The sequence below is a fragment of the Chenopodium quinoa genome, unplaced genomic scaffold (assembly GCF_001683475.1).
Source record: "Chenopodium quinoa cultivar QQ74 unplaced genomic scaffold, ASM168347v1, whole genome shotgun sequence".
In the NCBI taxonomy this organism is placed as follows: domain Eukaryota; kingdom Viridiplantae; phylum Streptophyta; class Magnoliopsida; order Caryophyllales; family Amaranthaceae; genus Chenopodium; species Chenopodium quinoa.
This window is the reverse complement of record NW_018742963.1, coordinates 1,643,576-1,670,356: the sequence shown is the minus strand read 5'-3', so window position 1 is coordinate 1,670,356 and position 26,781 is coordinate 1,643,576. Positions and strand designations below refer to the sequence as shown.

Sequence of the window (26,781 nt, the reverse complement as noted above, 5' to 3'; positions counted from 1 at the left end):
AGGGCAAGCTAAAAATTAGGGGCTCCTATAAATTTGAGTGTTTGCCCGATATACTAAATAGACATTTAATTTCTTAAACTGTACTTAAAAATAGTATTAACTTAAAATACGAATAAGCTACCAGTCTAAATAAAAAGTTAATCTATAAAACATTAACAAAAAAAAAAAAAAAAAAGAAGCAAAAACTAATCAAGTCATATGGATGGGAGTATCATAAATGTACCTTGGATATATATACTCAAAATGAATAATGTTATTATACTACATAGTATTTACAAGTATAACATCTATTGGAAACATCATACCCTTTCCGTCTCATATTATACTGCATGTATTCTATTTTTGGTGTTTTAAAATATTGTGAACATTCTAGTTTTAATTTATTTTACACACTTTTATAATATTTTCTTCGTTTCTTTAAGTGAATCAAATGGTTTTTGTACTATATTTTGGGACGGGAGAGTATCAACTAAAAAATTAGAAAGTCAACTATAAAAACATTTGTGTATGAGAAATTAGAAATGAAAAACACAAAAAATGATGAGGGGAAAATTTGAAACAAATACAATAAGAAAATAAGTAAAAATAAGAAAAATTCTATGTTCTTAAATTTCCTAAAAAAAAAAACAAAAAAAAAGCAGCTAATGATTAAATTAGAAAGAATAGATTAAAAATAAAGAAATAAGAAGAAAAGAACTAAAAATGAAACAATTACATAAATGACAAGCTTCGAACCCCAAAACACAAGACTAATTAAAATTCCACTATATCAACCTGCTATAACCATTGTGCTAGTTTGTTAATTTGTCTAGCATATATGAAGATTAATTTATATAGCTTAAGTATTTTTCAATGAAACTGAGATTTTGATTTGGGGGCCCTGGGCGGCTGCCCTGGCCCAGCTACGACTGTGATTATCTCTCTATATCGATCTCGATTGAAAATACAAGTTTATCTATATAATAAACAAAATCTATTTTATTTTAGGATATACTCGTCTATTTACACACTTAAGTTTGGACAACTTTGTAATTTCAAGGATAGAAAAAGTTAATAGTATTAACTTCAATTCGTGAAGAACGACGTTAATGGATGATGAAGTTTGAAAATTTTCAATTAAGATTTTTAAAATCTTCAATGGAGAAATTGAAGCTTAAGGACAACTTCAATGGAGAAGGATGACATCTCTACCATTTGGGATTGACCATACCCTTAATATTAATTTCTCCCTTTTTTTCCAGGGTTTTCGTTTAATTGGAATGGATCAGGCATAGTAGTTCACAAGGAAACTTCAATGGAAGAGGAATGAAGCTTGAGCATCTTCAATGGAGGAGGAAATTAAAGCTCAAACATCTTCAATAGAGGAAGAAAAAGCTTTTGCATAAAAGGAATTCAATAAAGTCAATTTAATATTGTTAACGTCGTTACTTCACCAAAGTTAACTCCGATCCACTTTACAGTTGGAACATGAAACAGAAAAATAAAATCTTATTTTAATGACCAACACGATTTCCAATGCCATATATTTACGAACTTGTCATTAGAGATTTTTTTTTTATCATTATGATTAAATATTAAACTGGGGTGGTTTTTTATCATTATGATTAAATATTAAACTGGGGTGACAAGCTAACACACACATGGTTTGATGGTTTCCTTAAAGCTAGGTAGTCGTTGTCATCATGTATGGGTGGCTTAATTAGCTTGGTGATGGCGGTGTTAGGTGTTGCTACATTGATAATTAGTGGTTTACGATTTGTGGTATGTATAGGTGATTGTAGATTTTTTGGATTTGAGGCGATCAATAGATTAGTGCCATTAAAATTCTGCATAAAGCTACTTGTGGTTTGGGTGTCAGATATGATATCGTTACACTTACACCTTTACAAAACATACATAATTCTTCACTTGTATCATTAGGTAAGTAGTAGGCCAAGTAGGGTTTAATCCATGAAGAGATTTATAAATTAGTTTAACTAGATGAAATCTGTGCAATGCACGGTTAGCTTGTATTTTTTTTAAATAAAATATTTTACTAAATATATATTTATCTAATAAACTTTGTGATATTCGCTTGCTTGCTTACTACTTGAATTTTTTATTATAAAATGAATTATTAAATTGTTTATCATATTTACTTAGATAGAATTTGTAATATAAAAAGATAATATTTTATTTCACAAAGTTTCATATGTGACTGGTCACACTATGTGGTCGGGATTACTTGGTTGATCAAGGTTATTCAATTGATCAGGAGTTACTCGGTCAGTGTTTGGGTGTGTCTCAGCCGGCCACATGATATGGCCAGCCACACAAAAAAACGCGCTGATTTTATTTTATTATTAATACAAAATTTTTGATCTAAAATAAATTGCAATTCTTTTTTTTGGCTAAAATATAACATTTTCCTATGTGACGCTCTAAAATTAATCTCACGTGGCATAATCCTATTGTAGCGTTTTAAAATTATTTAATCCTACGTGGCTTTTTTTTTATAATCCTACGTAGCGCTTTAAAAAAAAACTAATCTTACGTGGCATAATCCGATTGTAGCGTTTTAAAATTATTAATCCTATGTGGCGCTCTAGTATTTTTTTTAAAAATAAAATCCTACGTGGCGTTCTAAAAACTCGGGAAAAAACTCCTCATTATATATATACTAGTTTTGTGCCTGACCCAGATTGTTAATAAAATTTTAGGATAAATTTTTTTTGCTGGAATGTTAAATATAGTCATATAATCCCTTTTGGTAATGTAGGATATTTAGACATACGATATCATATTGCTTTATTTTATATAATATTGTACTTTTTGTACTTTTGTTTGTGATAGATATCTGTGCTATTATTGACTTGAAATTATTTTTGTTGAACTTAAATTATTACGAAATTAAAATTATTTTTACTGATTAAAACTTATGTTTACTAATTCTCTATTTTTTTTTAAAATAAATTATTATTTTTAAATAAATTATATATATTACAAATTATTTTAAGGAACTTTTAGAAATAAATTTTATGATGGAAATAAAACAGAGTTATATGATATTTATTAAAAGTTATGATTTAATTTTATATATGTGAAATATTAGAAGTATATTGATAATAAAACTCTTTACAACATTTATTATCTTAAAAAAATCTATCCAGAATTCGCTTACTTAGCATTATATGTGTCACAGTAATACCTATTTGTCGCCTATGTGGTGCGACAATTGGTGAAAAACCGAGATGTCAAGTATTATTGTCTCGTGCCCTGGGCGATGCCCAAATGGATGATAAAATTTAGAATAAACTTTTTGGTTTGAATGTTCATTAATATGATCATGTAATTTCTATAGCTTATAATTATATAATAGTGTACTTTTTGTAGTTTTGTTTGTAAATAGATATTTATGTTATATTGACTTGAAATTATTGTTATTGAACTTAAATTATTTTTACTGATTGAAACTTATTTTTATTGATTCTCTATTTTTTTTAACTAAATTAATATATTATAAAGGAAAATTTCGTTAGAAACCTTTTAAAGTGAACTTTTGTTCAGAAAAACATTTTAAAAATTTTTAGCAAGGAGAAACCAGTTTTTTTTTTTATTTTTTTATTTTTTTTTGTTCAAGACAGCCAAGTGAGACTTTCCGACGTTGACTCACACTTTTCCGGCAGTGTTGTCCACCCTTTTCCCCTCATGTGCCACTCACGGACTCTTAAATATCTAATCACACCCCCTTTTTTCTAATTCCACTCCCCTTTCCCTCCAATTACACACTCCCCTCTCCTCTCTCTCTCGTCTCTGTGAACAAGCCATTGTTGGAGTCTAGTGAATTCGAAGCAATTGAAGGCATTCCCAACTAGTTTCGACCAAAGGGGTAAGTGCTTAATTTGTCCAACTCTCAAAGTTTCGAAAACTGATAGAAATTAGGGTTTTTTGCCCCTTTTTAAACTTTCTCAATTATGCAGCAATTATGGTTCGAGGAGGTGATTTGCGGTGTAGGTGTGGATTTCCTGTTGCAAAGAGGACTTCATAAACCCAAACAATGCTATGTTTATACAAACAAAAGAAAGAATCGATTTTTAAATTAAACTTACTGTTTTTGGGTTGTTGTAAATTGAATGTAGCTTCACTTATTCATTGATGATGTTGTAGCCATGGCAGAGAGGGGATTAATTGCCTTAATTCTTGTTCACAGAGAGCAGGAGAGAGAGAGTGTGTAATTGGAGGGAAAAGGGTGTGGAATTAGGAAAAGGGGGTGTGATTAGAGATTTAAGAGTCACGCGAGTGGTACATGAGGGGAAAAGGGTGGTCAATGCTTGAAAAGTGTGAGTCAATGTCGAAAAGTCTCACTTGGCTCTATTGAACAAAATAAATAAATTTAAAACTAGTTTCTCCTGGCCAAAAAATTTTTAAAAGGTTTTTCTGAACAAATTTTCCTATTATAAATGAATCTTATTTTAAAGAATTTTTTGAAACGAATTTTATGATGAAAATAAAACCGGGTTATAGGATATTTATTTAACGTTATGATTAATTTTGTATATATGAAATATTAGAAGTATATCGATAATAAAATTCTATACAATATTTTTATCTCCAAAAATCGCTTATTTGACATCATATGTATCTCAATAATACCTATTTGTCACCTACGTGGCACGACACTTGGCGAAAAATTGGAATGTCAAGTGTTGCTATCTCGTGTCCTGACTGTGAGACCGGATGAGTTTTGTGCCCGGACGTTGCCCGGATTTTCCTAAATTTTTTAGCTTGAATGTTAAATACGATCATATAACCCCTTTTAATAATGTAACATATTAGACGTAAAATATTAAACATATAATATCATATCGCATATTTATATAATAGTGTACTTTTTGTAGTTTTATTTGTAAATAGGTATCTATGTTATTATTAACTTGATATTTTTTTTTATTGAAGTTAAATTATTTTTAGTGAACTGAAAGTATTTTTACCAAACTAAAATTATTTATTCTGATTAAAACTTATTTTTACTGATTTTCTATTTTTTATTAAAATATACTCCCTCCGTTCTTGAAAGTTCGACTCACTTTGTATTTGCGCGGTCTCCAATGAACATCTTTGACCATAAATATCTTTGACTATGTATAAATGAAAATTATAAAAAGTTGATTTTTGAAAATTTTATAATAAGGATAATCTAATAAGATCCCTCATGCTAATTTATTTCTGTTATATAAATCATAATATGTGGTCAAAGTTATCTTATTTTGACCTGATGAATAGTAAGTGAGTCGAACTTTCAGGAATGGAGATAGTATTATAAATGGATCTTATTTTACAGAAATTTTTAAAACGAATTTTATGATGGAAATAATACGGAGTTATGAGATATTTATTATAAGTTATAATTAATTTTGTATTTATGAAGTATTAGAAGTATATCGATAATAAAACACTATATAACATTTTTATCTTAAAAAAACTATCCAAAATTCGCGTACTTAGCATCCTACGTGTCACAATAATACCTCTTGGTCGTCTACGTGGCTCGGCACTTAGTAAAAAGTTGTAATGTCAGGTGTCGATATCTCGTGGTCTGACTGCGAGACCGGTTTTATATATTAGTGATATGATATTAGATTTCCAAATAATTACTAAGTAGAAATGAGTGGCGGAGGCACCACGTGTCCCGAAACTCTGGTAGGTTAACATTTGGAAATTTAACTAGAGCCTGCATTTACTCTATTACAAATTTATGTGCTAATGTAACATTAAATTTGCTTGCGAACGCATATTAGATAAACTGTTAATCTGATAAGGAGTACTTAAGTAATTTGTTCAATCCGCAATAATAATTGGGAGGGGATTGGAACTTAACCATTCAGAACTGAGCCTCAAATTCGAATTACCCCCAAGGATGAATCAGATAGAACACACACAAATAAAATAAAAAAAAATGGTTCAATAAATTGTTTACTATAAGTCATGACAATATTTTGGCTAATGGGAGACTGTGGGAGTATAATTCTAAATGATTGGATGATCGGCTCGATTCGATATGCAGTTAGGAGGGAAGTGTTATAACAAATCTACCATAGTACGAAATCGCTAACTTGTTCAATTGTTTTCTACGAGTATAGATAGGAGCACCAGCCAAGATCACAAATAACCCTTAACAAACTACTAGGATTAATGCCATAGCCCATAAGTTCACATGGGTAGTCTCGTACATTTAAATGGTACAGTTTCTGATACATGGAGAACAAGTTAGTCAAATAACCTAACCATCGTAATGAAATAAATACCCCTCAATTTATCAAAATATAACCATAATCTGCCTTAAGATATTTAACCAACAGACATCCCACATTATTATTCATGATTATAGATTCCAAACAAGTGGAATATATTATATCCATGTTTACATTTATTCTACATGTCCACACATTTCTTTCTTTCTTTTTCTTTCCTAGACAGTAAAATACGAAACAAATTTATGCTTCGTATCCATATAATAATGTAACACCTATTATCTTGTCAAAAAAAAAAAAGTAACAGCTATTATAGTAAGCACTAGCAAAGTGTTGGCTCATTTGGTAAGACTCTTACTTTAAATTCTAAAGATTTGGGGTTCGATGATTGAGGTCTGGCCAAGGTCCTCTAAATTATTTTATACACCGTACCTTTTTGTTTCTAAAATTTCAATTTGAATTTATTTCATTATTTTTGTCAAACGTATTTTACTATGCTATCCAACCTTACCCTGGCTATGGGGTGAGTATTTACATATCTTCACCCATTATTAAAACTTTATCCACCATTTTCTTACATCTATTCAATTTTTATAGAAAAAAGAGTTAAGTCGACACTTTGGTGAACGAAGGAAGCATATATAAGCAAAGTATAGTAGGAAGAGTGCGCAACCCTTGATCTGAACCAACGTCTCATTCACCCCATTATTAATACCTCTTTCACAAGTCCTTTTCCCTTTCTCTCTCTTTAATTCCCATCCTTCCCTTCTCTCTCTCTCCAATATCACCCCTTTTTAATTTTTTCCAGTCACAAGAAAGTTAAAAACTCAGTGTTGTTAATGGAGTCTAAATATTTTATGTGAATTTCCATTTTTAGCCTTCTCTTTTCAACCAATACCGTCCATTTTCATACAAAAGGGTATGATAAAAGGGTTAATTTTGTAACAAAAATAATTTTTCTTTTATTTAATTTTTTTTTTAAACTTTGTGACAATTAAATAGAAAGTTGAGAAATTAAATGGGTTTCTACTTTTATAAATACCCAACTAGAAGGGCAAACTCACTTCCATTTTGTTTTCTTTCTTTTTTTCTGTTGTTGCAGAATTTTAGGGAAGAAAAAGAGAGACAGACAAATTATATTTCCTAATTTTTCATTTTTCTTCCTCAGGTGAGATTAAGCTTAAAATATTAGCTTAGTCAATTCCAAATTTCAATTCTAATTAGTTTTCGCTTTGCCTCTTATGGTATTTCTATTCCCTTTCCATCCTATGAAATTTCGAGCTCGTAAATCAGTTTCGATTACAGCATATTCAATTGAACTAAGCTGGATGACTAATTAGCTATCTAGAAAGTTCAGTAATAAGATTAGTGTTATGGTTGTTATGTTGGTTTAATGATATACCATGTTATTAATTTTATCTTATTGGTGTTATTAAGTTTTTGATTAAGCTAAAATGTTAACATATGATCAAATTTTCTCTCAGAAAAACTAGAAAAATCATGGAATTCCCGACACAAGTTATGGAAGAAGGCTCACCCTCAAGCCAAAGAAAGATGGGAAGGGGAAAGATCGAGATCAAGCGGATCGAAAACACGACAAACCGCCAAGTAACCTTCTGCAAGAGAAGGAATGGATTGCTGAAGAAAGCCTATGAATTATCAGTGTTATGTGATGCTGAAGTTGCCCTCATCGTCTTTTCGAGCCGAGGCCGGCTCTATGAGTATGCTAATCATAGGTATATGTTCAACATAATTCCTCCCTTTTTACTGATTCACAAATTCACTAATATTTTTGGACAAATTTTGAAGATGATAAATAAGGGTTATATCTCAGAGAAATTAAAATTGTCTTTCTTTCTTTCAGTTTTGTCTTTTTTTTTTCTCTGTTATGAGCTTTAAGGGATACCCTTTTTATTTCTTTAAAGAAGGCCTTCTTTTACTTCTTTGATTGACAGAAACATAGATCTGGTTGTAATACAAGGAAATAACAGAAATTTGGCAATTTTTTTTTGGCATAAAATAATCAGACCTAAAATAAATGGGAAACATTATATTATACATAAAAATTTAAAAACAGTAAGAAAATTTGGGAAAGTTTTCAGGACTATGAGATCAGCTTTCCATCCTACCCTCTTCTCCATTGTTGCTAACTTTGTATATTCTCTCTCTAATATCTTCCTTTCTCTCTCTAAGTGAAGGTACAAATATGCCTATGATCTATGATGCTAGAAGAAGAGGGGTAGGCCTACTACACCCATAGTTGTCACATTCCGATTCGTCGAAAAACCCTCTACTCCAATCTCTTGACACTTCCTTAATATCATGTCAGTTTACCCATAAAGCTAAAACAAAAGGACACCCACAAAAGTTTGTGTTCAAGAAACCCCAATTCAAAAAATCAAACTACTACTAGTAGATAAGATTATAGGGCAGTATGTAACACAACACAACACCACAATGTTTTCGATTTCGTTCATCTAACACGTAGCGTGTGTAACTAAATTAGGGTTCTTTGTATAATCTATCAAAACACTATATTTCCTTGCCTATAATTAGATATTGATGAAAATATGTTGGTTACACGTGATGGGTAAAAGTCAATAAATTTGCCAAAATTAGGGCTTAAAAATGCGCCTACTTGACATATTTGAGGGTTTCAATTTATTGCACACAACACATTTTTTTTGGCAAAGTGGGTCTAAATTTGTAACAAAACAAAGGCTAGTAGTTAAAAAACATAATACAAATCAGAAGAAGTTTGCAAGATTTGGTCCCTTTAATTTTTATATTTATAATTCTTTTTCATAATTAGGGTTATTATCACTAAGTCTTAAAACTGTCCATCTACATTAGATTGATAGCTTTTACTAGAATAAAATTGAAAATTTAAAATTTTTATGATTAATTTGAGAAAAAGAGGAATCTTTTGGTTTTTAGTTTATAATTTTTGTTTTTTAATATTATTTTTGGGTAAATCTGACAAATTTATAGAGAAAGAGGGTAGTGTAATGATATGATTTTCAATACAAACAGTTACTCTTTTAACTTAAATGGTGAAAGAAAATAAAAATAATAATTCGATTTATTTTATTTTGTACAAATACCCTCTTAGATTGTGAAAGGATCTCACTTTCTCTATTAGTTCAAAATAAAAATTGCGTAATTTTTTTTACAATTTTCTTTCAACAAAAAAGAACCACCTCACTCTTTGATGATCTCATCACTGTTGAGTCTGAAACAGCAAAAACAACAAAAACATTGCTGTTTTTTTCAGAGTGTGTTGAACCAATCAAATTGCATCATCCTTTTTTCACAAACTTTCACTTTATTAGGGAAAATTAGGGTGTGTTGAGACTAGATCTTGCTTAGATATATTTGTACAATACTCATGCCTTTCAAAGAAATTTATGTACTCTTACCAAAGCTACCTAAAAAGAGTTTGTGTAGGAAATATAAATCCGTTAGATAATTCAATTTGTGGTCACCGTTTTGTACTTAACATTGCATCATCTTCTAATTAAGACGATATTTAGTCATAATATAAATTCAGTTAGTAGTCATATTTTAATCTCGTCTAATGTATTTGAATCTTATTATAATCGTTCAAGTAGATCTTTTTATCTACTCTAGAGAATTAGTCTACTGTCACTTTTTTTTTTTCAAAATATAAGTTTTGTTCAACTAGGTAATTTAGATCCTATTTTAATAAAGTCGTAATTCTAGTTAAAAGACAAGTGAAGTTATAGTGAAAGTTAAATTAACTGGTTTCAAAAAAAAAAAAAGTTAAATTTATTTTTTTCCCAAAATGGCATTGTGGGAATTTTTTTGCAACCACTTTACAATGTTTATACTTCTAGCTTTTTCTCACCATCTTTTACAACTACTTTCAAAATTCTTACTCTTGAATTTCATTTATTTTGGATGAAATAAAAAGAAATGAAAGGGTTTTTTTTTATTTTTTTTAATTTATTTAAAAGAAGAAAGATAAGAAAAGAAAGTGTACGGACAAACTTGACTTTGTGCAATCCATGCATGGAAGAAGAAAGAGCCCTACACCTACGGCTGCTATTATGTAGTCAGACTTCAATTTTTTATTTTTATTTATTGATTGATAGAAATTTGGAAAAGACTAATTTTAGTATTCCATTTTTTAATAATAAAAAAAATCCAAAACCCTTGGATATTAGGGTAATCGAGTGGGTTAATATCCAACGGATAATGGGTTTCTGACAGGTGGCACAGTCCTCAACTCACTAGTCTTATTCTAACCAATCATATCAATGGACCACGTGACAGCGTGGCAGAACTTAGCCAATCACTTACTCGAGGAAATTAAGGTATCACAAAATTCGAGAGAGTTCAGTCAAATTTTTTAATTAAATTTGATGATTTAAAAACATTAAATATGTTAAATTTAGGTCATATCATACTAAATTACATCGCATCAAACAGTAAATATTCTGAACTCTGAAGCTGAGTTTACTGAGGTTTCTTACTTTTCATTCAAATTACTGTTTTGTATGGCTTTTCGTGTCGGACTATGTTACAAGATTGATTTGACTAAAATAATTACTGAAGTAAGTATCTATTTTTAGATGTAATAATCATTTCATGAAATTATTCATATTGTTTGTTCATACTTGTACTCAATGTCATTTAGTCACTGGTAGAATTAATATCTATTCCATAATCTTTGGTTTTGTTTGTGAGATTTTTTCATGCATTCACTTTACGGTTTATAATTGATTGACATATTTTTAGTTTGAATTATAGGACTAACATGATTGTTACTTCTTAATTTGCAATATTGATTGCTTGTTCTTCTGTTTATTTAATATAATTATTCAAGTAGGATATCTTAATTTTCGAGAAAAAAGATTTGCATCTATGAAAATATGTAGCTTTTGATTTCCTTGATTCCATCTTCTTTGTTTTGCTTGTTTTTTTGTTTCTGCCATTCTCCACTTTTCTCCTTTTGCTGTTTAGCAGCAATAAATGAAAAAAAAAAAATTGTACTTGAATAAATAAATAACTATGGGTAAGGTTTGGTCGAACCGTTTATATTTTGTATTTTCAAATTGTGTCAATGTGTACCCAATAACTAAAATGCTTTAGGACATGTGTAGGAAAAAGTCAATTTAAGGGGTTGGAGTTATGACCAGATATGTTAAAAGGAGAGTTTATACTATTTGACTATTTGTATTATATCATGGTCAGGAAGGTAAATTTGCTTATGTCAAAATAACTACTATTCCAGTCTAGTCTCTCCAGCATGTGTGTTTAATTTCACTATACCATTTGTTTTAAAATAAATACATCACTAAATTAAATACATAATAAATTGTGATTTATTGACAACTAATAAAAGAAAAAACCTCCCTTGCATAGGTAAGTTTCACTTATTATGTACACATTCTCACCTCTTTTGATAATAGTATTTCAATTTCACTATTTGTAGATGAATTGGATTACCTGCTGGTTGCTAGTTACCTAATGCAACTATGTTATGATAATATGAAGCCAAAATATAATGGCAAAAAACAATGGTGTTAATAATGAATAATTAATATGACAATTTCACAATAAAACAGTGATTATGTCAAACAAGTTTTTGTTGAATGATTACTCACTGATATTTGTTTTGAAAGTGAATGCTTACATATCCTTTTTCTTGAGTTCACCTAAACCAATTTTTTATTTTTATTTCTCTTTCTGTAGTAATCTTGACCGGTCAAATTTAGTTCTCATTTTAAGTCACACAATTCTTGTTCTATTTGTTAGGGTTAATGAATGTGTAGCGGAAGTAAATAACAGATGTAGGGAATGAAAAGTGGTAATAAGAAAGGGTAAATTAAGGCAAGACAAATATTAAAAAAGACATACAATAAACTTATTTGACACAATTCACAAATGTCCCCGGATGATGAGCACCCGATCGAAAAATAACCTCAATAGTGGATTCATAGTAGAGAAGGTGGATATATACGAAAGAAGGTAGATAGGTAGGCATGTGTATGGTCATGTGTTTGTATGCTTAAATTAAATGTCCATCTCCAATATTTTTTTTGAAATCATGTCCATCTCCAATATTTATAGTTGAATATGAAGATTAAAAGAAATGGGTAGAAAATTCAAGAATTTCCTTCAATTTTTCTAGAAATTTCACAACCTATATCTTCTTGTTGCTTCCAATGTTAAGAATTCTGTAGATCATTTTAGTGGCTTATATGATGTAGAAAAAATCTAGAGAAATGAATACTAACCGTGTTGCTAGTATCCAAAAACTTCTAGAACACGTATAAATACTCCACCAATGGGCCTATGAAATTGAGGGCACCCCCATTACTCACTGAAACGTTTCTCACAGTGGCAGTTTCGTAAATAAAATATACCACTTTAGTGATGGTGGTACATTTTATTTACGAAAATGGATGATAAAATTGTACCACTTTAGTCACGGTGGTACATTTTATTTATGAAACTGCCACTGTGAGAAGCAAAAACGTTTCTCACAGTGAGTAACAGAGATTTACTGTATGAAATTAGTGCCACACCCAAACCCAACAATATCATTTCTTAATGTATGTATGCCGCATGAGTTAAGGTCATCATTGTTTACTAGATTGTTCAATTAAAAACAAGTATAAAAACTTAGGGAACGTAAGGTCATGGAACTAATTGATATTCTTTAGCTGCAGTGTCAAGGGCACAATTGACAGGTACAAGAAGGCGTGTTCTGATCAGACTGGTGCTGGATCAGTTGCTGAAGCCAATGCTCAGGTATAATGCAACTAACTAACCTCACTTGATTGCTCACATTTCTTTCTTTTGGTAGGAATTGAAGAACATTTATATGGGTTGCTTACAGAATGGTAAAATCAATGTTACCGAATTCCCTAGACCTAGAAATGTGATTTGGGTACTACAGTATTGTGCAAGATACTAGGGTAACATTATAAACATATGTTTAAGTAATCTGACAATTATTATTTTGAATGTAAATTGCAGTACTATCAGCAGGAGGCTGCCAAGCTGCGACAAAGTATCAAAAGTCAAACAAATACCAACAGGTAAATCTCACTGTGTAAACCTTGATTAACAAAATGATACAAAGTATTATGTTTAGAACAAACGTTATTGAAATAGAACTATAGGGATCTTTCCAGGCATATGATGGGTGAAGGGCTGAGCAGCCTAAGTATGAAGGAGCTGAAGAACCTCGAGTCTAAACTTGAGAAAGGAATTAACAGGATTCGGTCCAAAAAGGTAACTAAATAAGAAAACTATATGAAGTTTGGCTTGTTAATACAGTTCTTTTGACATCCTCTTGCAATTCACTTTTCCTTATTTATTGTGTTTTCCAGAATGAACTGCTCTTTGCTGAGATTGAGTTTATGCAGAAAAGGGTAAGTTAATCTGTCCCAATACTAAAACGATCCAATAATTAAACATAAACTTTATTTTTCTGAGTTGCTAATTACACCAATATGATTTGTACAAAAGTACTAAGATCTTTGTAACCACAACAGCCTCTTCTATCAAAATAAGTATTCCGTAGATGTTTAAACAATAGCAATCACAATACATAAATAAGCACTGATGAATATTACGCGACTGAAGAGAAGCTGTTACACATTTTCCTTGGAAAGTTTTGATCAATGTGTAGGTTCCTTCTTGTCGTTCAACTTGCCCCACATTATAGAGTGATATTGTAGAATTTATTTGACGTATGATCTACTGTTTTAGTGGTTTATTTTTCAAGAAATAACTAGATTAAGTGAATAAGTTTAATCTTTACAGTGAGTTAATTGTTATATCAGTTTATATGCAATGCATAGTTACAAACGAGTGGTCTTAATAGAGTCTGTGTAGATGTTCTAATAGTCACCAAAGTTAGTCCTGTCTCGTGCACTCATCTGATTTAACCCTTTTGCCTGTATTAGTAGTTTCTTAGGTTTTAGACTACACAAGCCTTAAAAAACGCCGCCACCATAATGAAAGATCTGATCTATTTGAACTTGGAACTAGCCTCAATAACAATATCTAGTTTATGTTTCAATTTGATTCCTAACTGTGATTAGAGAGATAATAAAACAAATTAGACATTAAACCTACCGCTTGTATAAGATACTACAAAACTATCCCTTATCTATCTCTGAAATAGGTGGTGCAATATGACATGAAATACTACCCCATATCTATCTCTGAAATAGGTAACATTTATCAACACTTGAAAACATGTAATTTGCTCTAATTTAATCACATAAAGATTATTTTCAGAATTATATTTAATAACAAACAAATGGAAATTAATTGAGAAAAAATTGTTTTTACCTTATACTTTGTCAGGAGTAAATCCCTTTGTCAGTATACTTTATTACTTTGTATGTTAAAAGACGTTATTTACTGTCAAGAAAGGAAGAAGCCATCATCAGACTTCCTCAATTTTCTTTTACTAGTACTCTAGAGATCAAGAAATGTTTTCGTTTCGAACATTATTTTAGCTATTGTACAAATTATACTGGACTTGTTGACAAAATTGTTGCTCCTGCAGGAGATTGAACTGCATAACAATAACCAGTTTCTCCGAGCAAGGGTACATATAATGCTTCCTTCCTCTCTTTTCCTTTATTTTCAACACAACGAAAGCACGAATTTATGAACACATGAAACTGAATTATTTTTGCAGATCTCTGAAAATGAAAGAGCTCAGCAAAGCATGAGCTTGATGCCGGGGGGCAGTGACTATGACCTTGTCCCTTCACAGTCGTTTGATTCGCGGAATTACTTCCAAGTAAATGCCCTGCAACCCAATAATCAGTATGCCCGCCAAGACCAGACCCCGCTCCAGTTAGTGTAACTATGCAACACAATGCGGATTATTGAACTGGCCGGAGCTGAAAGTGACTTAGTGGATTCGCTCATGAATGGGATCTAGTCCTGTATTCTAGCGTTTTCGAGTCTATAAGGAAGTAACAGGAAGTATGTAGTAGTGTATGTTTGGTGTGCAGTGTGATTTGCATAACGTTTGATGCATCCTAAACTTTTAACTTAATTATCTTATCCTGTGTAATGGAGTATTTGACCTTAATTCTCGGTGTATTGTGCTGTTATTATATTTTAGCTACTGTATGGTCTGTATTTAGTTTGACTATTGCAATTTGAGACCACTATGGAGGAACAAAAGGAAGCCTTTCGTACGCTACACGAGAACCCCTCACTTCCTTTTGCAAGCAGGTTTGTGGAGGGCGCCCCCATTACTCACTGTGAGAAACGTTGTTTCTCACAGTGGCAGTTTTGTTAAATAAAATGTATCACTTTAGTCACGATGGTATATTTTATTTACGAAATGGATGATAAAATTGTACCACTTTAGTCACGGTGGTACATTTTATTTACGAAACTGCCACTGTGAGAAACAAAAACGTTTCTCACAGTGAGTAACAAAGATTTACTGCAGGTTCGTCATCATGTCATAGTTTCTTCCTCCATAATGATTTGAAAACAACCATTTACCAATTGTTTCCTATCGTCCACTGAATGCTTTGCCTTCTATCAGTTTTATGTTACTGAGACTCGAGTACTAGTTTTGTATGCAAGTACATATTTAAGTGTTTAAATTTCAAAAGCTTAAAATTAAAACTAAGACTTGTAGACAGTACCTTAACTTGGGACACAGGAGTGTTGAACATGGTATATTACTGGACATTCAGATCTACAAATAAACATGAGAGATAGATTTAATAGGACTATATGAGGTTGGACGACAATAAAAAGGAGGGAGCCCCAGTTCCTCATTATGAGAAACACTTTTGTTTCTCATAATGACATTTTGGAAAATAATGTGATTTTTTCACTGGTGGGGATCGCGTATGTGTCATGAGTGGGAACCCTAAATCTTGACACATACCCCATGAGAAACAAAATGAGAAACAGAGAATCACCCAATAAAAAGGGCTGATGGAGGTTGTGAAAGTTACAATCTCCTCTTGCCATCCGATTTCAAATAAGCATTGATTGATTGATTAAGAAGAAACTAATCCTGCCTTTAACTGTTTTGGGTCCGTTATTGATTGAATTTTGGGATAAATTCTTTGGCCTGAATGCCAATATTTGACTATTTTACCTCTGAATTTTTTCAACTCAACTCAATTTTTGTAGACCCATGTTATGTTTTGGATGTTTTCTATGATTCAGATTGAGAGTTGTTATTACTTATTAGCTTTAATATTAACACATATGTATAGTCTCATACAATCAAAGACCTTTTGCCAAAACCCTTCTAATCTAGGATATATACAAAGATGTACATAAGATATATCCTAACTTTACATAAGTATATCCTAACTCCCCCTGAAGTTGGAACATGTAAATCACGAATACCTATCTTGTTAAGTTTATAACAAAATTTACACTTTCCAAGTGTCTTTGTTAAAATATTTGCTAATTGATGTATGACATGTAGGAACATATGCAATAGCTAAATTACCAAATACCAACTCATCATGAACGAAATGGCAACTAGCCTCGAATGTACATTTTTTGTACAATCACAAAAATGTGGATTCTTGGCAATATGGAGAGTGGGTTGACTATCACAAAATAACTTCTTAGGTTTAATTGGGATGCAAAATACCAAGAGATGACAACAAAAACTTCAACCAATTTATCTCACAAGTTGTAACGGTCATTACACAATACTCAGCCTAAGCAAACAAGTGAATATTGTGGGTTGTTTCTTGGTCGTCTTCCATAAGACACATTATATTAATGGTTAATACCAAGAGAGGACAACAAAGACTTCAACCATTTTAACTCGCATCCATAGGGTGTGAGGTTCGAGCCTCATCATGACAAATACCCCCTCACTCAATCACTCCCCAGGCATGGCCAGCTAGCCAGCTAGGTGTCCTTTGATATGATGAGCTTACTACTAAAGCACAATTAACTTTACCGTATGAATAAAATAAATGCATTTCATTATTTATTAATATATGTATATCATGCATGCATTTGCAAAAAATAAAGAAGTGTCCTATTAAGACCAATCAAACAAAAACATGCATAACTATATTTACCTTATATTATGATTAAATCACAATGGCTGTCAAAAATAACTTATGTGAATATTAAAAAATGATGTAATCATCTAATAAAATGGAGAAAGTAAAAATTGACCCTGAATAGCTAGATGTTTGCGTTTAACCCTTAAAACTTTACTATTAACATCAATACATCATATAATGATTTATGTTAAAAGCAGTCCCGTAGCAAGGGAAGGACAGTTGGGGCAACCACCCTAGGCCCCAACTTGAAAAGCCCAAGTACAGTTATGAGATAAGGCCCAAAATATAAAAATAAAAATAAAAAAGCGTAAAGTCAATACAAAAGAATACTAAATGCCTTTTTTAATTTGTTCCTTCCTTCCTGATTATCCGCCCAAAAAATTCACTTACCAAAGTTATGAATAATTTGATTCTTTTTCCAAAATAAAATGTATCTCTTCCCAATTTTTAGTCAAATCAATTCCATTCAATTGAAGATGAAAATTTGAATAACTGGTTATTTTACTCTTTAATTTTCAATGAGCATTTAATCTAATTGTGTATAATCCTCCTAGCATGTCCTCCATTACTCTTCAAATTCTCTTCTTTCCATTAATTTTTCATTACTTAAATGATTTCAAGAATTTAAAAATTGGGGGAAAAAATCACATTGATTGGTTGGCTTGAACTGGTACCGAAGAGGCAATGATTGTAATTCGTAAGTTCATTATTCATATGTAATTTTGTGAAAAATGGTTAATTTTCCTTTCAATAAATATTTCTACTATCTTTTATTTTTTATGCTTGATGGTTGTGGGTGGAGGTGCTGCTGTAGGAGGGGTTTGTGAGGTGGTGACTTGGCGGTTAGGGAGTGGTGATCGATGGTGGTGCCGTGGAGTGAGGTTGGATATGATGGTGTCATTGTGGGGGTTAAGGTTAAAATGGCTTTATTGTATGGATTAGTGCTTAGTGCCTTAGTGGGTGTTGGTTAGGTATCTGTAAAAAAAACTTGCATACCCATTTTTTTTTTATTTTTTGTAAGAAAATTGTAATACTTGTTAATTAGGGCCCCAATTTGTATCTTTGCCCCGGGTCACCAAAATCTTAGAAACGGGGCTGGTTAAAAGGTTGTACCATTAATACCTAATTTTAATTACTAATTAACTAAATCAATTCGTACTGATTTGTAATTTTTACCATTAATTAAAGAAAAAATTGCTTTTAATAATCCCACCTTTGACTGGTTCGCCGTTAATAATCCCGCCTTTTAATTATTATCCAATAATCCCACCTTTAAGAGCATTATCTTCTATTGGTCCTTAACCGGGTTGCTAACCGGTTTTAATAGGTTAGGATGTTATGTGTCACTTTGTGATTGGATAATTTTTTTTTAAAAATAAAAAGTAAATAAAACTTAAATTAAAAATAAAATAAAATAACCAGCCTACCCCAACGCCAATTCCCATGCCAAACAGCAGCCTTCCCCGGAGCACCGGCTGACCCAGCATCCTCCTCCGCGCCGTCGACCTAGGCCCCCCCCCCGCCCCGTTGACCTAGCCGCCTCCCCCGCGCTAGATGACCAGTCACCTCCGTCGCGGATTGACGATGAACAATCGGACACTCGGTAACATTGAAGACGTAGATTGTGACGGCGAAGTTTAGGTTGCCGGAACACTAATTGATGAAGAATCAGTGGCGATTTCCACTGTTGATAAGGTTTTGAAGCCGAAGGAGATCTTTAAGATGGCGGAGATTTGGTCAATAAGGGTTTTTCGGGTTAAGGTCTTAGGAGAATGATATGGGTGGTCGTGGCAGAGGTAAGGCTGTAAGGGGGAAGGGAAGGGCTGGGTTTGCCGAAGCGGGGGAGGGGGCTGGTCGGCCGGCACTCCGGGCAGGGCTACTGGAGGGTTGGAGACAGTGGCGGACCCAGGAATTTCCGACTGGTGAGTCACAATCGATAATCAAATATGTAAAAAAAAAAATTTTACCAAACAACCAAATAATAGTACTAAAAAATACATCTAAATATTCAAACAGTACAAAATACAACCAAATGTTCATATAATACTACAAAAGACAATTAAATAGTAATGCAAACTTATTACAATATTTCTCGACGAGTTTTCATGTTTTGATATCGATTTATGATATCTTCCATGCTAACATTCAAAAACAAATCATTCTCCAAATAAGTAATTAAACAATCATTCAACATTTGATCTCCCATGCTATTTCGTAGTTTGTCTTTCACTTGCTTCATGCCAGAAACAACACCAACTTCAAAAGTAAATAGACCCTATCATGAGTTTCAGACAATCCCGTTTCAACCAATTTGATTGAAAGTTCACTAAGACCCTTCAAATTCCAAAACCTTTCATCTCCTCTAACAGAACAAATGTAACTCTCAAGTGTATGACCAAAGACTATTTATGAACTTGGAAATTCATTAGGATAGAATTTTGCAACCTTAATCAATTTTTCCTTATCAAACTTAGAAAAACGATCCACAGGACTCAAACAAGACATACACACAAGTAGTTCTTTAGTTATTTCGGGAAATCGATTTTCAAGTTCTTGCAATTGAAGATCAATGACACCAAAAAAAACTTCAACTAATAATTAACAAGCTAATAAACACCCTAAATAAACACTGACCACAATTCACATAATCGCATGATCAAAAAGGTTCAAATTTCATCAAAAAGACAAAAACCCAACAACATTAACAAAAGGTTCAAAGTTTACCAAACAAACAACAACAAAATCAACCAAAGTTTAATAGAATTAACTAATTAGACTGAATTAAATTGAAGATTAGAATTTTAAACTAAAAATTAGAAATCAACTTACTAGCAAAATGAGAATAGGAGATTAGAATTTTGAAGAAGCGACGAAGCGAAGAGCGGTGAGCACAGAGGACAGAGCAGGCGAGCAGCAGCCAGCAGCACAGCCAGCACTGGAGGCGTGAGCAAACTAGCGAAGAGCACTGTCAAACATTTCAGAGACTTTGAGTTATTGCAACTTTTCCAAGTCGTCTCATAATCACAATTCACAAATTCACAATAACTGTCAAACTTTGAAGTTTCAAACGAGAAACATTTTGCCACTGTCATAATCACAAATTCACAATTTTACAAATTCACAAGAGCACTGTCAAACTGTTTCCAAGTCGTCTCATAATCACAATTCACAAGAGCACTGTCAAACTTTTCCAAGTCGTCTCATAATCACAATTCACAAATTCACAATTTTGCCACGACGGTGTTACAATGTTACTTGATAATTGACATTCCTTTAGATATTAAGTGCATCGTTTTTCTCAATTGAATTTTTTTAGTATATGAAATCCCTAATTCAGATAATGCAAAATTCTCTGAAATTGAGTTGATTATTGAAAAATTAGGGTTCAAATTTAGTATTACTAAATCATAACTAACAAGTAATATCAACAATTAAATAAATAAATAAAAAAAAAGCCGAAAGATGAGTAGATGACTAACCTGAATTTATCTAGCTGTGCCATCGCTTCAGTTCAGCAAAAATGGTGAATTGCAGCTTTCTTCTTTCAGTGTTCAGCAAAAAAAGCAAGGACCCAATCCATTTCAATAAAGAGGAAGATGAAGCGAAGAGGAACTGAGGAAGATGCGAAGAGGAAGATGAAGCGAAGAGGAACTGAGGAAGAGGCGAAGAGGAAGATGCGAAGAGGAAGAGGCGAACTCAGAAGTTAGAATTTTTTATTTTAAAAAAAAAAAACTTAAAATTTTTTTTGGGCCCTGGTGAGTCATTTGACCCACCGGGCACAAGGCCCAGTCCGCCACTGGTTGGAGACCTTGAGGTGGGGTGGCGCGTGGGTTAGGCTGTTTTTTTCTTAGGTTTTCTTTAAGTTTTTGACTAATAACGTAGTGACAAGTCTTACTTAAATTTTTACTTAAATTTTTCTTAAAAAAAATTACCCGAATGTACAGGTTACCGGTCATAAGGGACCAATAGAAGATAATGTAATTTAATGTGGGATTATTAAGTAATAATCAAAAGGTGAGATTATTAACAGAGGACCGGCCAAAGGTGGGATTATTAAAAGCAATTTTTCCTTAATTAAAATGTTGTTTAATATTATTATCACACTTTTTAGCGCAATCTTGTCTTAACACTTTAATCCATTGCCACATCAATTATTTGGTTTTTTTTTTTTTTTATCTTTTTTTCATAATTATGTTAAACTCCTTAAGACTAGATCATATTTATCTCTTCATCCCTCAGACTCATTGTTTTTTTTTTTCTTTCTTTTTTTTAATGTATAAATCAAATTATTAGTTTTTTTTTTAAAAATAAAAAAAAGTTAATTGAGTGTTAAGTTGAGTCTTAAATTTTCAGATTTCACTTCAGATTTTATTAAGACCAAGCTTCATAAATGCTAAAAAAAAAGTCTTATCTTAAGACCAAAAAATTAAAAATTGATAATGTCACGTAGAGTTTTAAGAGCTAGACATATTACACATACGTATCATTTATAACTTTATTAGTACAATAAGAACGAATATCATTGTAAATTTGTACCATAACTCCATAAGAATATATTATAATTATATTACACCATCTAATGGTACAATTTGCTTACTTATTATTGGTATCTTATAAAAATTAACATATTTACAAAAATTATGTTTGTAATAAATACATAATTAGTACGTAGTATGTACTAATAATACTGCTCCATCCATCTCATAGTATTTGACATGGTTCCCATTTTCGTCCGTTTCACAATATTTGACATGTTACTAAATATGGAATGCGACCACTAATAAAAAAAAATTCCCACATTTTCTCTCTTCACCTACCGCACTCCCATCTCATTTGTTGGTTTCTTGTAAAATAAAAATACAAAAGAGAATCTTTTATACAATAAACAAATGTTTGAAATAAACCAACTTTAAGTTTTCTTAAAATACGTGTCCATCCAACATCCCAAGTATTATGGGACATTGGGACGGAGGGAGTATCTCCCTAATATGAAATTATGAATTACAATCCCACGTATAACACACTGGTGCCAAATAAAAGATCAAAACTGAGGGGGCATTTGGTATAGTAATTTAAGATGTAGGAAACGGATTCGATTAAGTGTTTTCATTTCTATTTGTTTGGTATGGGATAAAAGTAACAAATACCGTTTTCGGAGGGTAATAAAATCCTCCAATTTGTTACTCTTGACAAACTAGTGGAAACAAAATACGTTTCCTTACTCAATCACAATCTACTCAAATTGTTTCCATTCCATTAGGATACCAAATATATAATAAAGAAAACGTTTATCATTACTCTTTTCCCTACTAATTTGAATCATTCTCATTACATTTATGATGTTGTTTATACTAAACATCCCCCGAAAACGGTTAGACAAAAGCTCCAAATAGAAAACCGACATCATGACTTGTATCTAAAACACGAAATGTGGAGGAACATGACGATACTTTTCCAAATTAAATCAAACACATTGTAAAAGCATTATGTCATCAAAAGTATAATTAGTAGCAGAAAGTATCAAACAAATCCATCGTATGAAACGAAACATGGATTTTTTTGCTACAGGTTGTATTCGCACTAACGTCGATTGCGGTCCGTCTATTGAATCAAATTGAGCGTTATCAACTAGGAAGGGCAATCCCATACGGTTCATGTATATATTCTTGCCTACTTTCACACTAGTCAATGCATGTAATTATGAGAGTGAAGGAAAGCTCAAGTGGTTAGAACTCCCCTCCCAATTTCAGGTGATCCTGAAATCGATTCTTATCATCCGTCCTTGTGGCTCTCTAAACACAAAAAGAAAATGCATATAATCATAAATTTTTTATATTCCAAAAGAATCTTGCTAACAACTAAGGAGCAACCCCAAATGTTAGACATGGAATTAATATATATCTCCGTCTTTTAAAAAGTATGAGATGACTCTCATGAATAGTGTTTGGATAACGTACCCTCTAAAATGTTATTTACTTATTTGTCCTTATTAATATTAATTGTCACTTTTTTTTGAACTCTTAAGAATAATGTTTGAACATTTATACCCTTAAGAATATTTATTTACATATTATCCCTTATTAGTATTATCAACAATTAAATTTGTGATTTAAGACTAAACCGAAAGAGCTCCCCGAACATGGGAAGTTAAAGTGCGCACATCATGCTCGTCAGCCGCCCTAGTTATGTAAAATAGTATTAAATTTGGAATGTATGTCAAAGTCATGCGTCGATTGGTGTAACTAATAATGTTGTTAATAGTTTATAGTTATATTCAGTTCCACTTATTTTAGTTGATATTCCATATCAACATATTTTAGAAATGCACATCAATTGAAATGGAGTTAATTAAAATTAAACAACTTGTGTATCACATTTTTTTATTATTATTTTGAATTTACTAAATTTTTTATATGTTACATATATATATCTAAAAAAATTTATTAAAAGAATTTCAAATTATTTTAATAGAATTTTTGTAAAAATCATATAGCATTTGGAGGAAGAAAATTTCACAAAATTATAACAAGTGTTCTATTTGGTGATTACTTTATAGTATATAGTATAGAAATCATATATAGAAAGTACTTATTATATTACGAATCATATGACTAATTTCATTTGATAATTTTTAAATTTACAGATAGTGTACTAATTAGATCAAATTAGAAAATATTAGATGGATCAAATTAAGTGAATTTAACCATAGCCTAAAATGTGCAGTGTAACAATGTATGTGAAACTTCAAAAATATCTTTGTGAAATAAAGGTATATGTGACACAGAAAACATGTGTGCAAACTCTTGTATTAATTCAAAGACAATTTTCGTTTGAAAAAAAAATTGGGTCAGTCGTCTCACGATTAGTTCAATATATCTGACACTAATAATCTAATATCTTACATTAATAATCTAATATGCTCATGTCATATATTAGAACCATTGTCAAATATTAGATTAGTAATGTTATAAAACTATTGTTTGAATTTGATTATTAATGTCAGATATTAAATTATTAATGTCAAATATTAGGAACAACATGGAACTGGATAAAATTGCAGATATCTGAAAATGAAACAACTTAGCAAAGCATGAGCTTGATGCCGAGGGGCATTGACTATGATCTTGTCCCTTCATAGTCGTTTGATTCTCGAAATTACTTCCAAGTAAATACCCTCCAACCCAATAGTCAGTATGCCCGATCCGAAAAAACGGATATCAGATGTAGATTTAGATATTGGTTTTCAAATTTTCGGATATTCAATACCCGAAATATAAAGGTTGAAATAGGAAATATATATATATATATATATATATATATAAGTTATAATGAGAACTAGCCGAATAAGAACTCATCACAACCGTCAGATTAAAAGGAAACAGATGGATCAGATCATTTAATATTTAGATTCTGAATTATGTGTGCGATTAGCTCTACACTTTCTCTCTCCTCTGATCAATCTCTCTCCTCCATTGATGCTAGTGCTTTGAGTTCTCCATTAGAGCAGTTTTCGAGCATTCTCTTCTCCATTAAAGCTGCTTCCGCGCTCTTTGTACTCCATTGAAGCAATAAGATGTTTTTTTCTTTCTTTTTCTTTTTTTTTTAAAAGTCAACGACCTTCAATAACATTATTTGTATGTGGTTTTTCGTGAATTTTGTTGTTAGTATGGTCAATTTAGGGTTCTTAATAATGAAATTTCGGATTACCTACTACTTGTTGTTATGTCGTCCATGGTTTTGTATGTTTTAATGATAAATTTTTGAATGCACACTAACTATTTGACAAAATGCTTCAATGAATTCTAATATTTAATCAATTTCAAATGTAGAACGGATTTTTCACCATATACCACTTAGTTAATGCGTAATTCACCATACACCACACGAAACTTTCGAATACACCAAATATCACTGAGTTTTTAGTAAATGTCACAACATGCCCTTAATGACTAACGGACGTTAACATCGTTAGTCATTAAGGCTAATAATGCCACGTGGCAGCTTGTGATTGGTTCCTTTCTAAATTATTTAATTAATTATCAAATAAAAAAAATAAAAACCAAAAAATAATTAAAAAAAATAACAAAAAATAATTAAAAAAAAAACAAAACAAAACCTGATGCCACCAGCCCATTCCGGCCAGCCAACAACCACCGTCGATTCTCCATAATCACCCTTATCTCCGCCGCATCTCTCTCTCTCTCTTCTTCATCATTAACTCTCTTCTCTACTTTTTCATCTCCATTTGAAGGATTCTGATGGAATTGAGAATTGTTATTATGATTTAGTGCTTGTTCCGATTGCAATTTGTGTGTTTTCTACTATGATTGTATTGGTTTCTCCAAATTCTGAATCCCTAAATTGGGTAGTGGGTTAGGGTTAATCTTGAAGGGGACTTGGTTTGTGCAAATGGGGTTTTCGTTTTTTTCGGATTTGATTGCGAATTGGTTTCCCCAAATTCTGGAATCCCTAAATGGGGTTTTTGTTTTTTTCGGACTTGGTTTGTGCAAATGGAGTGTATTCATGTTTTGGAAGAAGGTTTGTTGCCGAGGGTAATTACTCGAGTTACCGGCTTCAATGGATTCTTCCGCCATGGATTTAGACGACGAACTTGAAGATCATCACCAGCAGCAACAAGACCACATCGATCCATTCATCAAATTCATCAATTACGCAAGCTCCATGGGTGGGGTTTCGGTCGGGTTTTGGTTTTAAATGGGTGGGTGGGTCGCGACGGGAAAGAGGAGGGGAAGGTGATGGTCGCCGGCCGGCCGGGAAGTGGACCAGGCGGCTAGCCAGGGGTAGAGGTCGGGGCTGGGCTGGTTTGGGTAGTGGCTGAGTTGGTGGTGTTTTATTTTTTTTTTTAATTTTTTTAAAGTTAGTTAATTAAATAAATAACATTAATAATAACCAATTACAAGCTGCCACGTGGCATAATTAACGTTAATGACTAACACCGTTAACGGAAATGGCATGTTGTGACATTTACCAAAAACTCAATTGTATTTGGTGTATTAGAAAGTTTCGTGTGGTATATAGTGAATTATACATTAACTCAGTGGTATATGGTGAAAAATCCGTTAAAACTATTGCTAAATATGTCAACATAGTAACACACAAATTATACATTCTAAATTTTTTTTAAGGTTCCAGACTTCCCGTGAATATTCTAAAGCTAATGTACGATGTTGGCGGCGGCGTCTAGCCACCATCAAACTAGTAGTGATACGAACTATTGTCATTAATCATACATATATTAGCTTATTTTAATGAAACTATGATGATATGATTTGGAGGAAGCTTAAAATATGGGATTTATTAAACATCGTCCGCAAATTACCATATAAAGCCCACAAATATGACTTGGTATGACAATTATGCCCATTTTCTAAAATTGAACAAATCTCGATTTAAAAAATGTGGAGCCGTACTGGCTCGCCGGGGGAGACCGGAGGGCAGGCCGGAGATGCGGGGGACGCCGGAGG

At 32.0% G+C, this 26,781-nt stretch overlaps 1 protein-coding gene across 7 annotated transcripts; it reads left to right on the top strand.

The window, feature by feature from the left end:
* Window positions 1-6,886: 6,886 nt before the first annotated feature.
* Window positions 6,887-15,371, top strand: LOC110728844 (floral homeotic protein AGAMOUS-like). 7 transcript variants are annotated; one of them, XM_021908516.1, is made up of 9 exons: window positions 6,887-7,149; window positions 7,333-7,398; window positions 7,715-7,966; window positions 12,923-13,010; window positions 13,239-13,300; window positions 13,397-13,496; window positions 13,595-13,636; window positions 14,785-14,826; window positions 14,920-15,371. In XM_021908516.1, exons 3-9 carry the CDS (start codon window positions 7,731-7,733, stop codon window positions 15,088-15,090), a joined length of 741 nt encoding a protein of 246 aa, XP_021764208.1. In that variant the 5' UTR covers window positions 6,887-7,149; window positions 7,333-7,398; window positions 7,715-7,730; the 3' UTR covers window positions 15,091-15,371. The 7 variants fall into 7 exon arrangements, with proteins under 7 accessions (XP_021764208.1, XP_021764209.1, XP_021764203.1 ...); XM_021908517.1 differs by having other exon boundaries at window positions 6,889-7,149; window positions 12,929-13,010; XM_021908511.1 differs by having other exon boundaries at window positions 6,891-7,149; window positions 13,385-13,496.
* The last annotated feature ends 11,410 nt before the right edge of the window (window positions 15,372-26,781 follow it).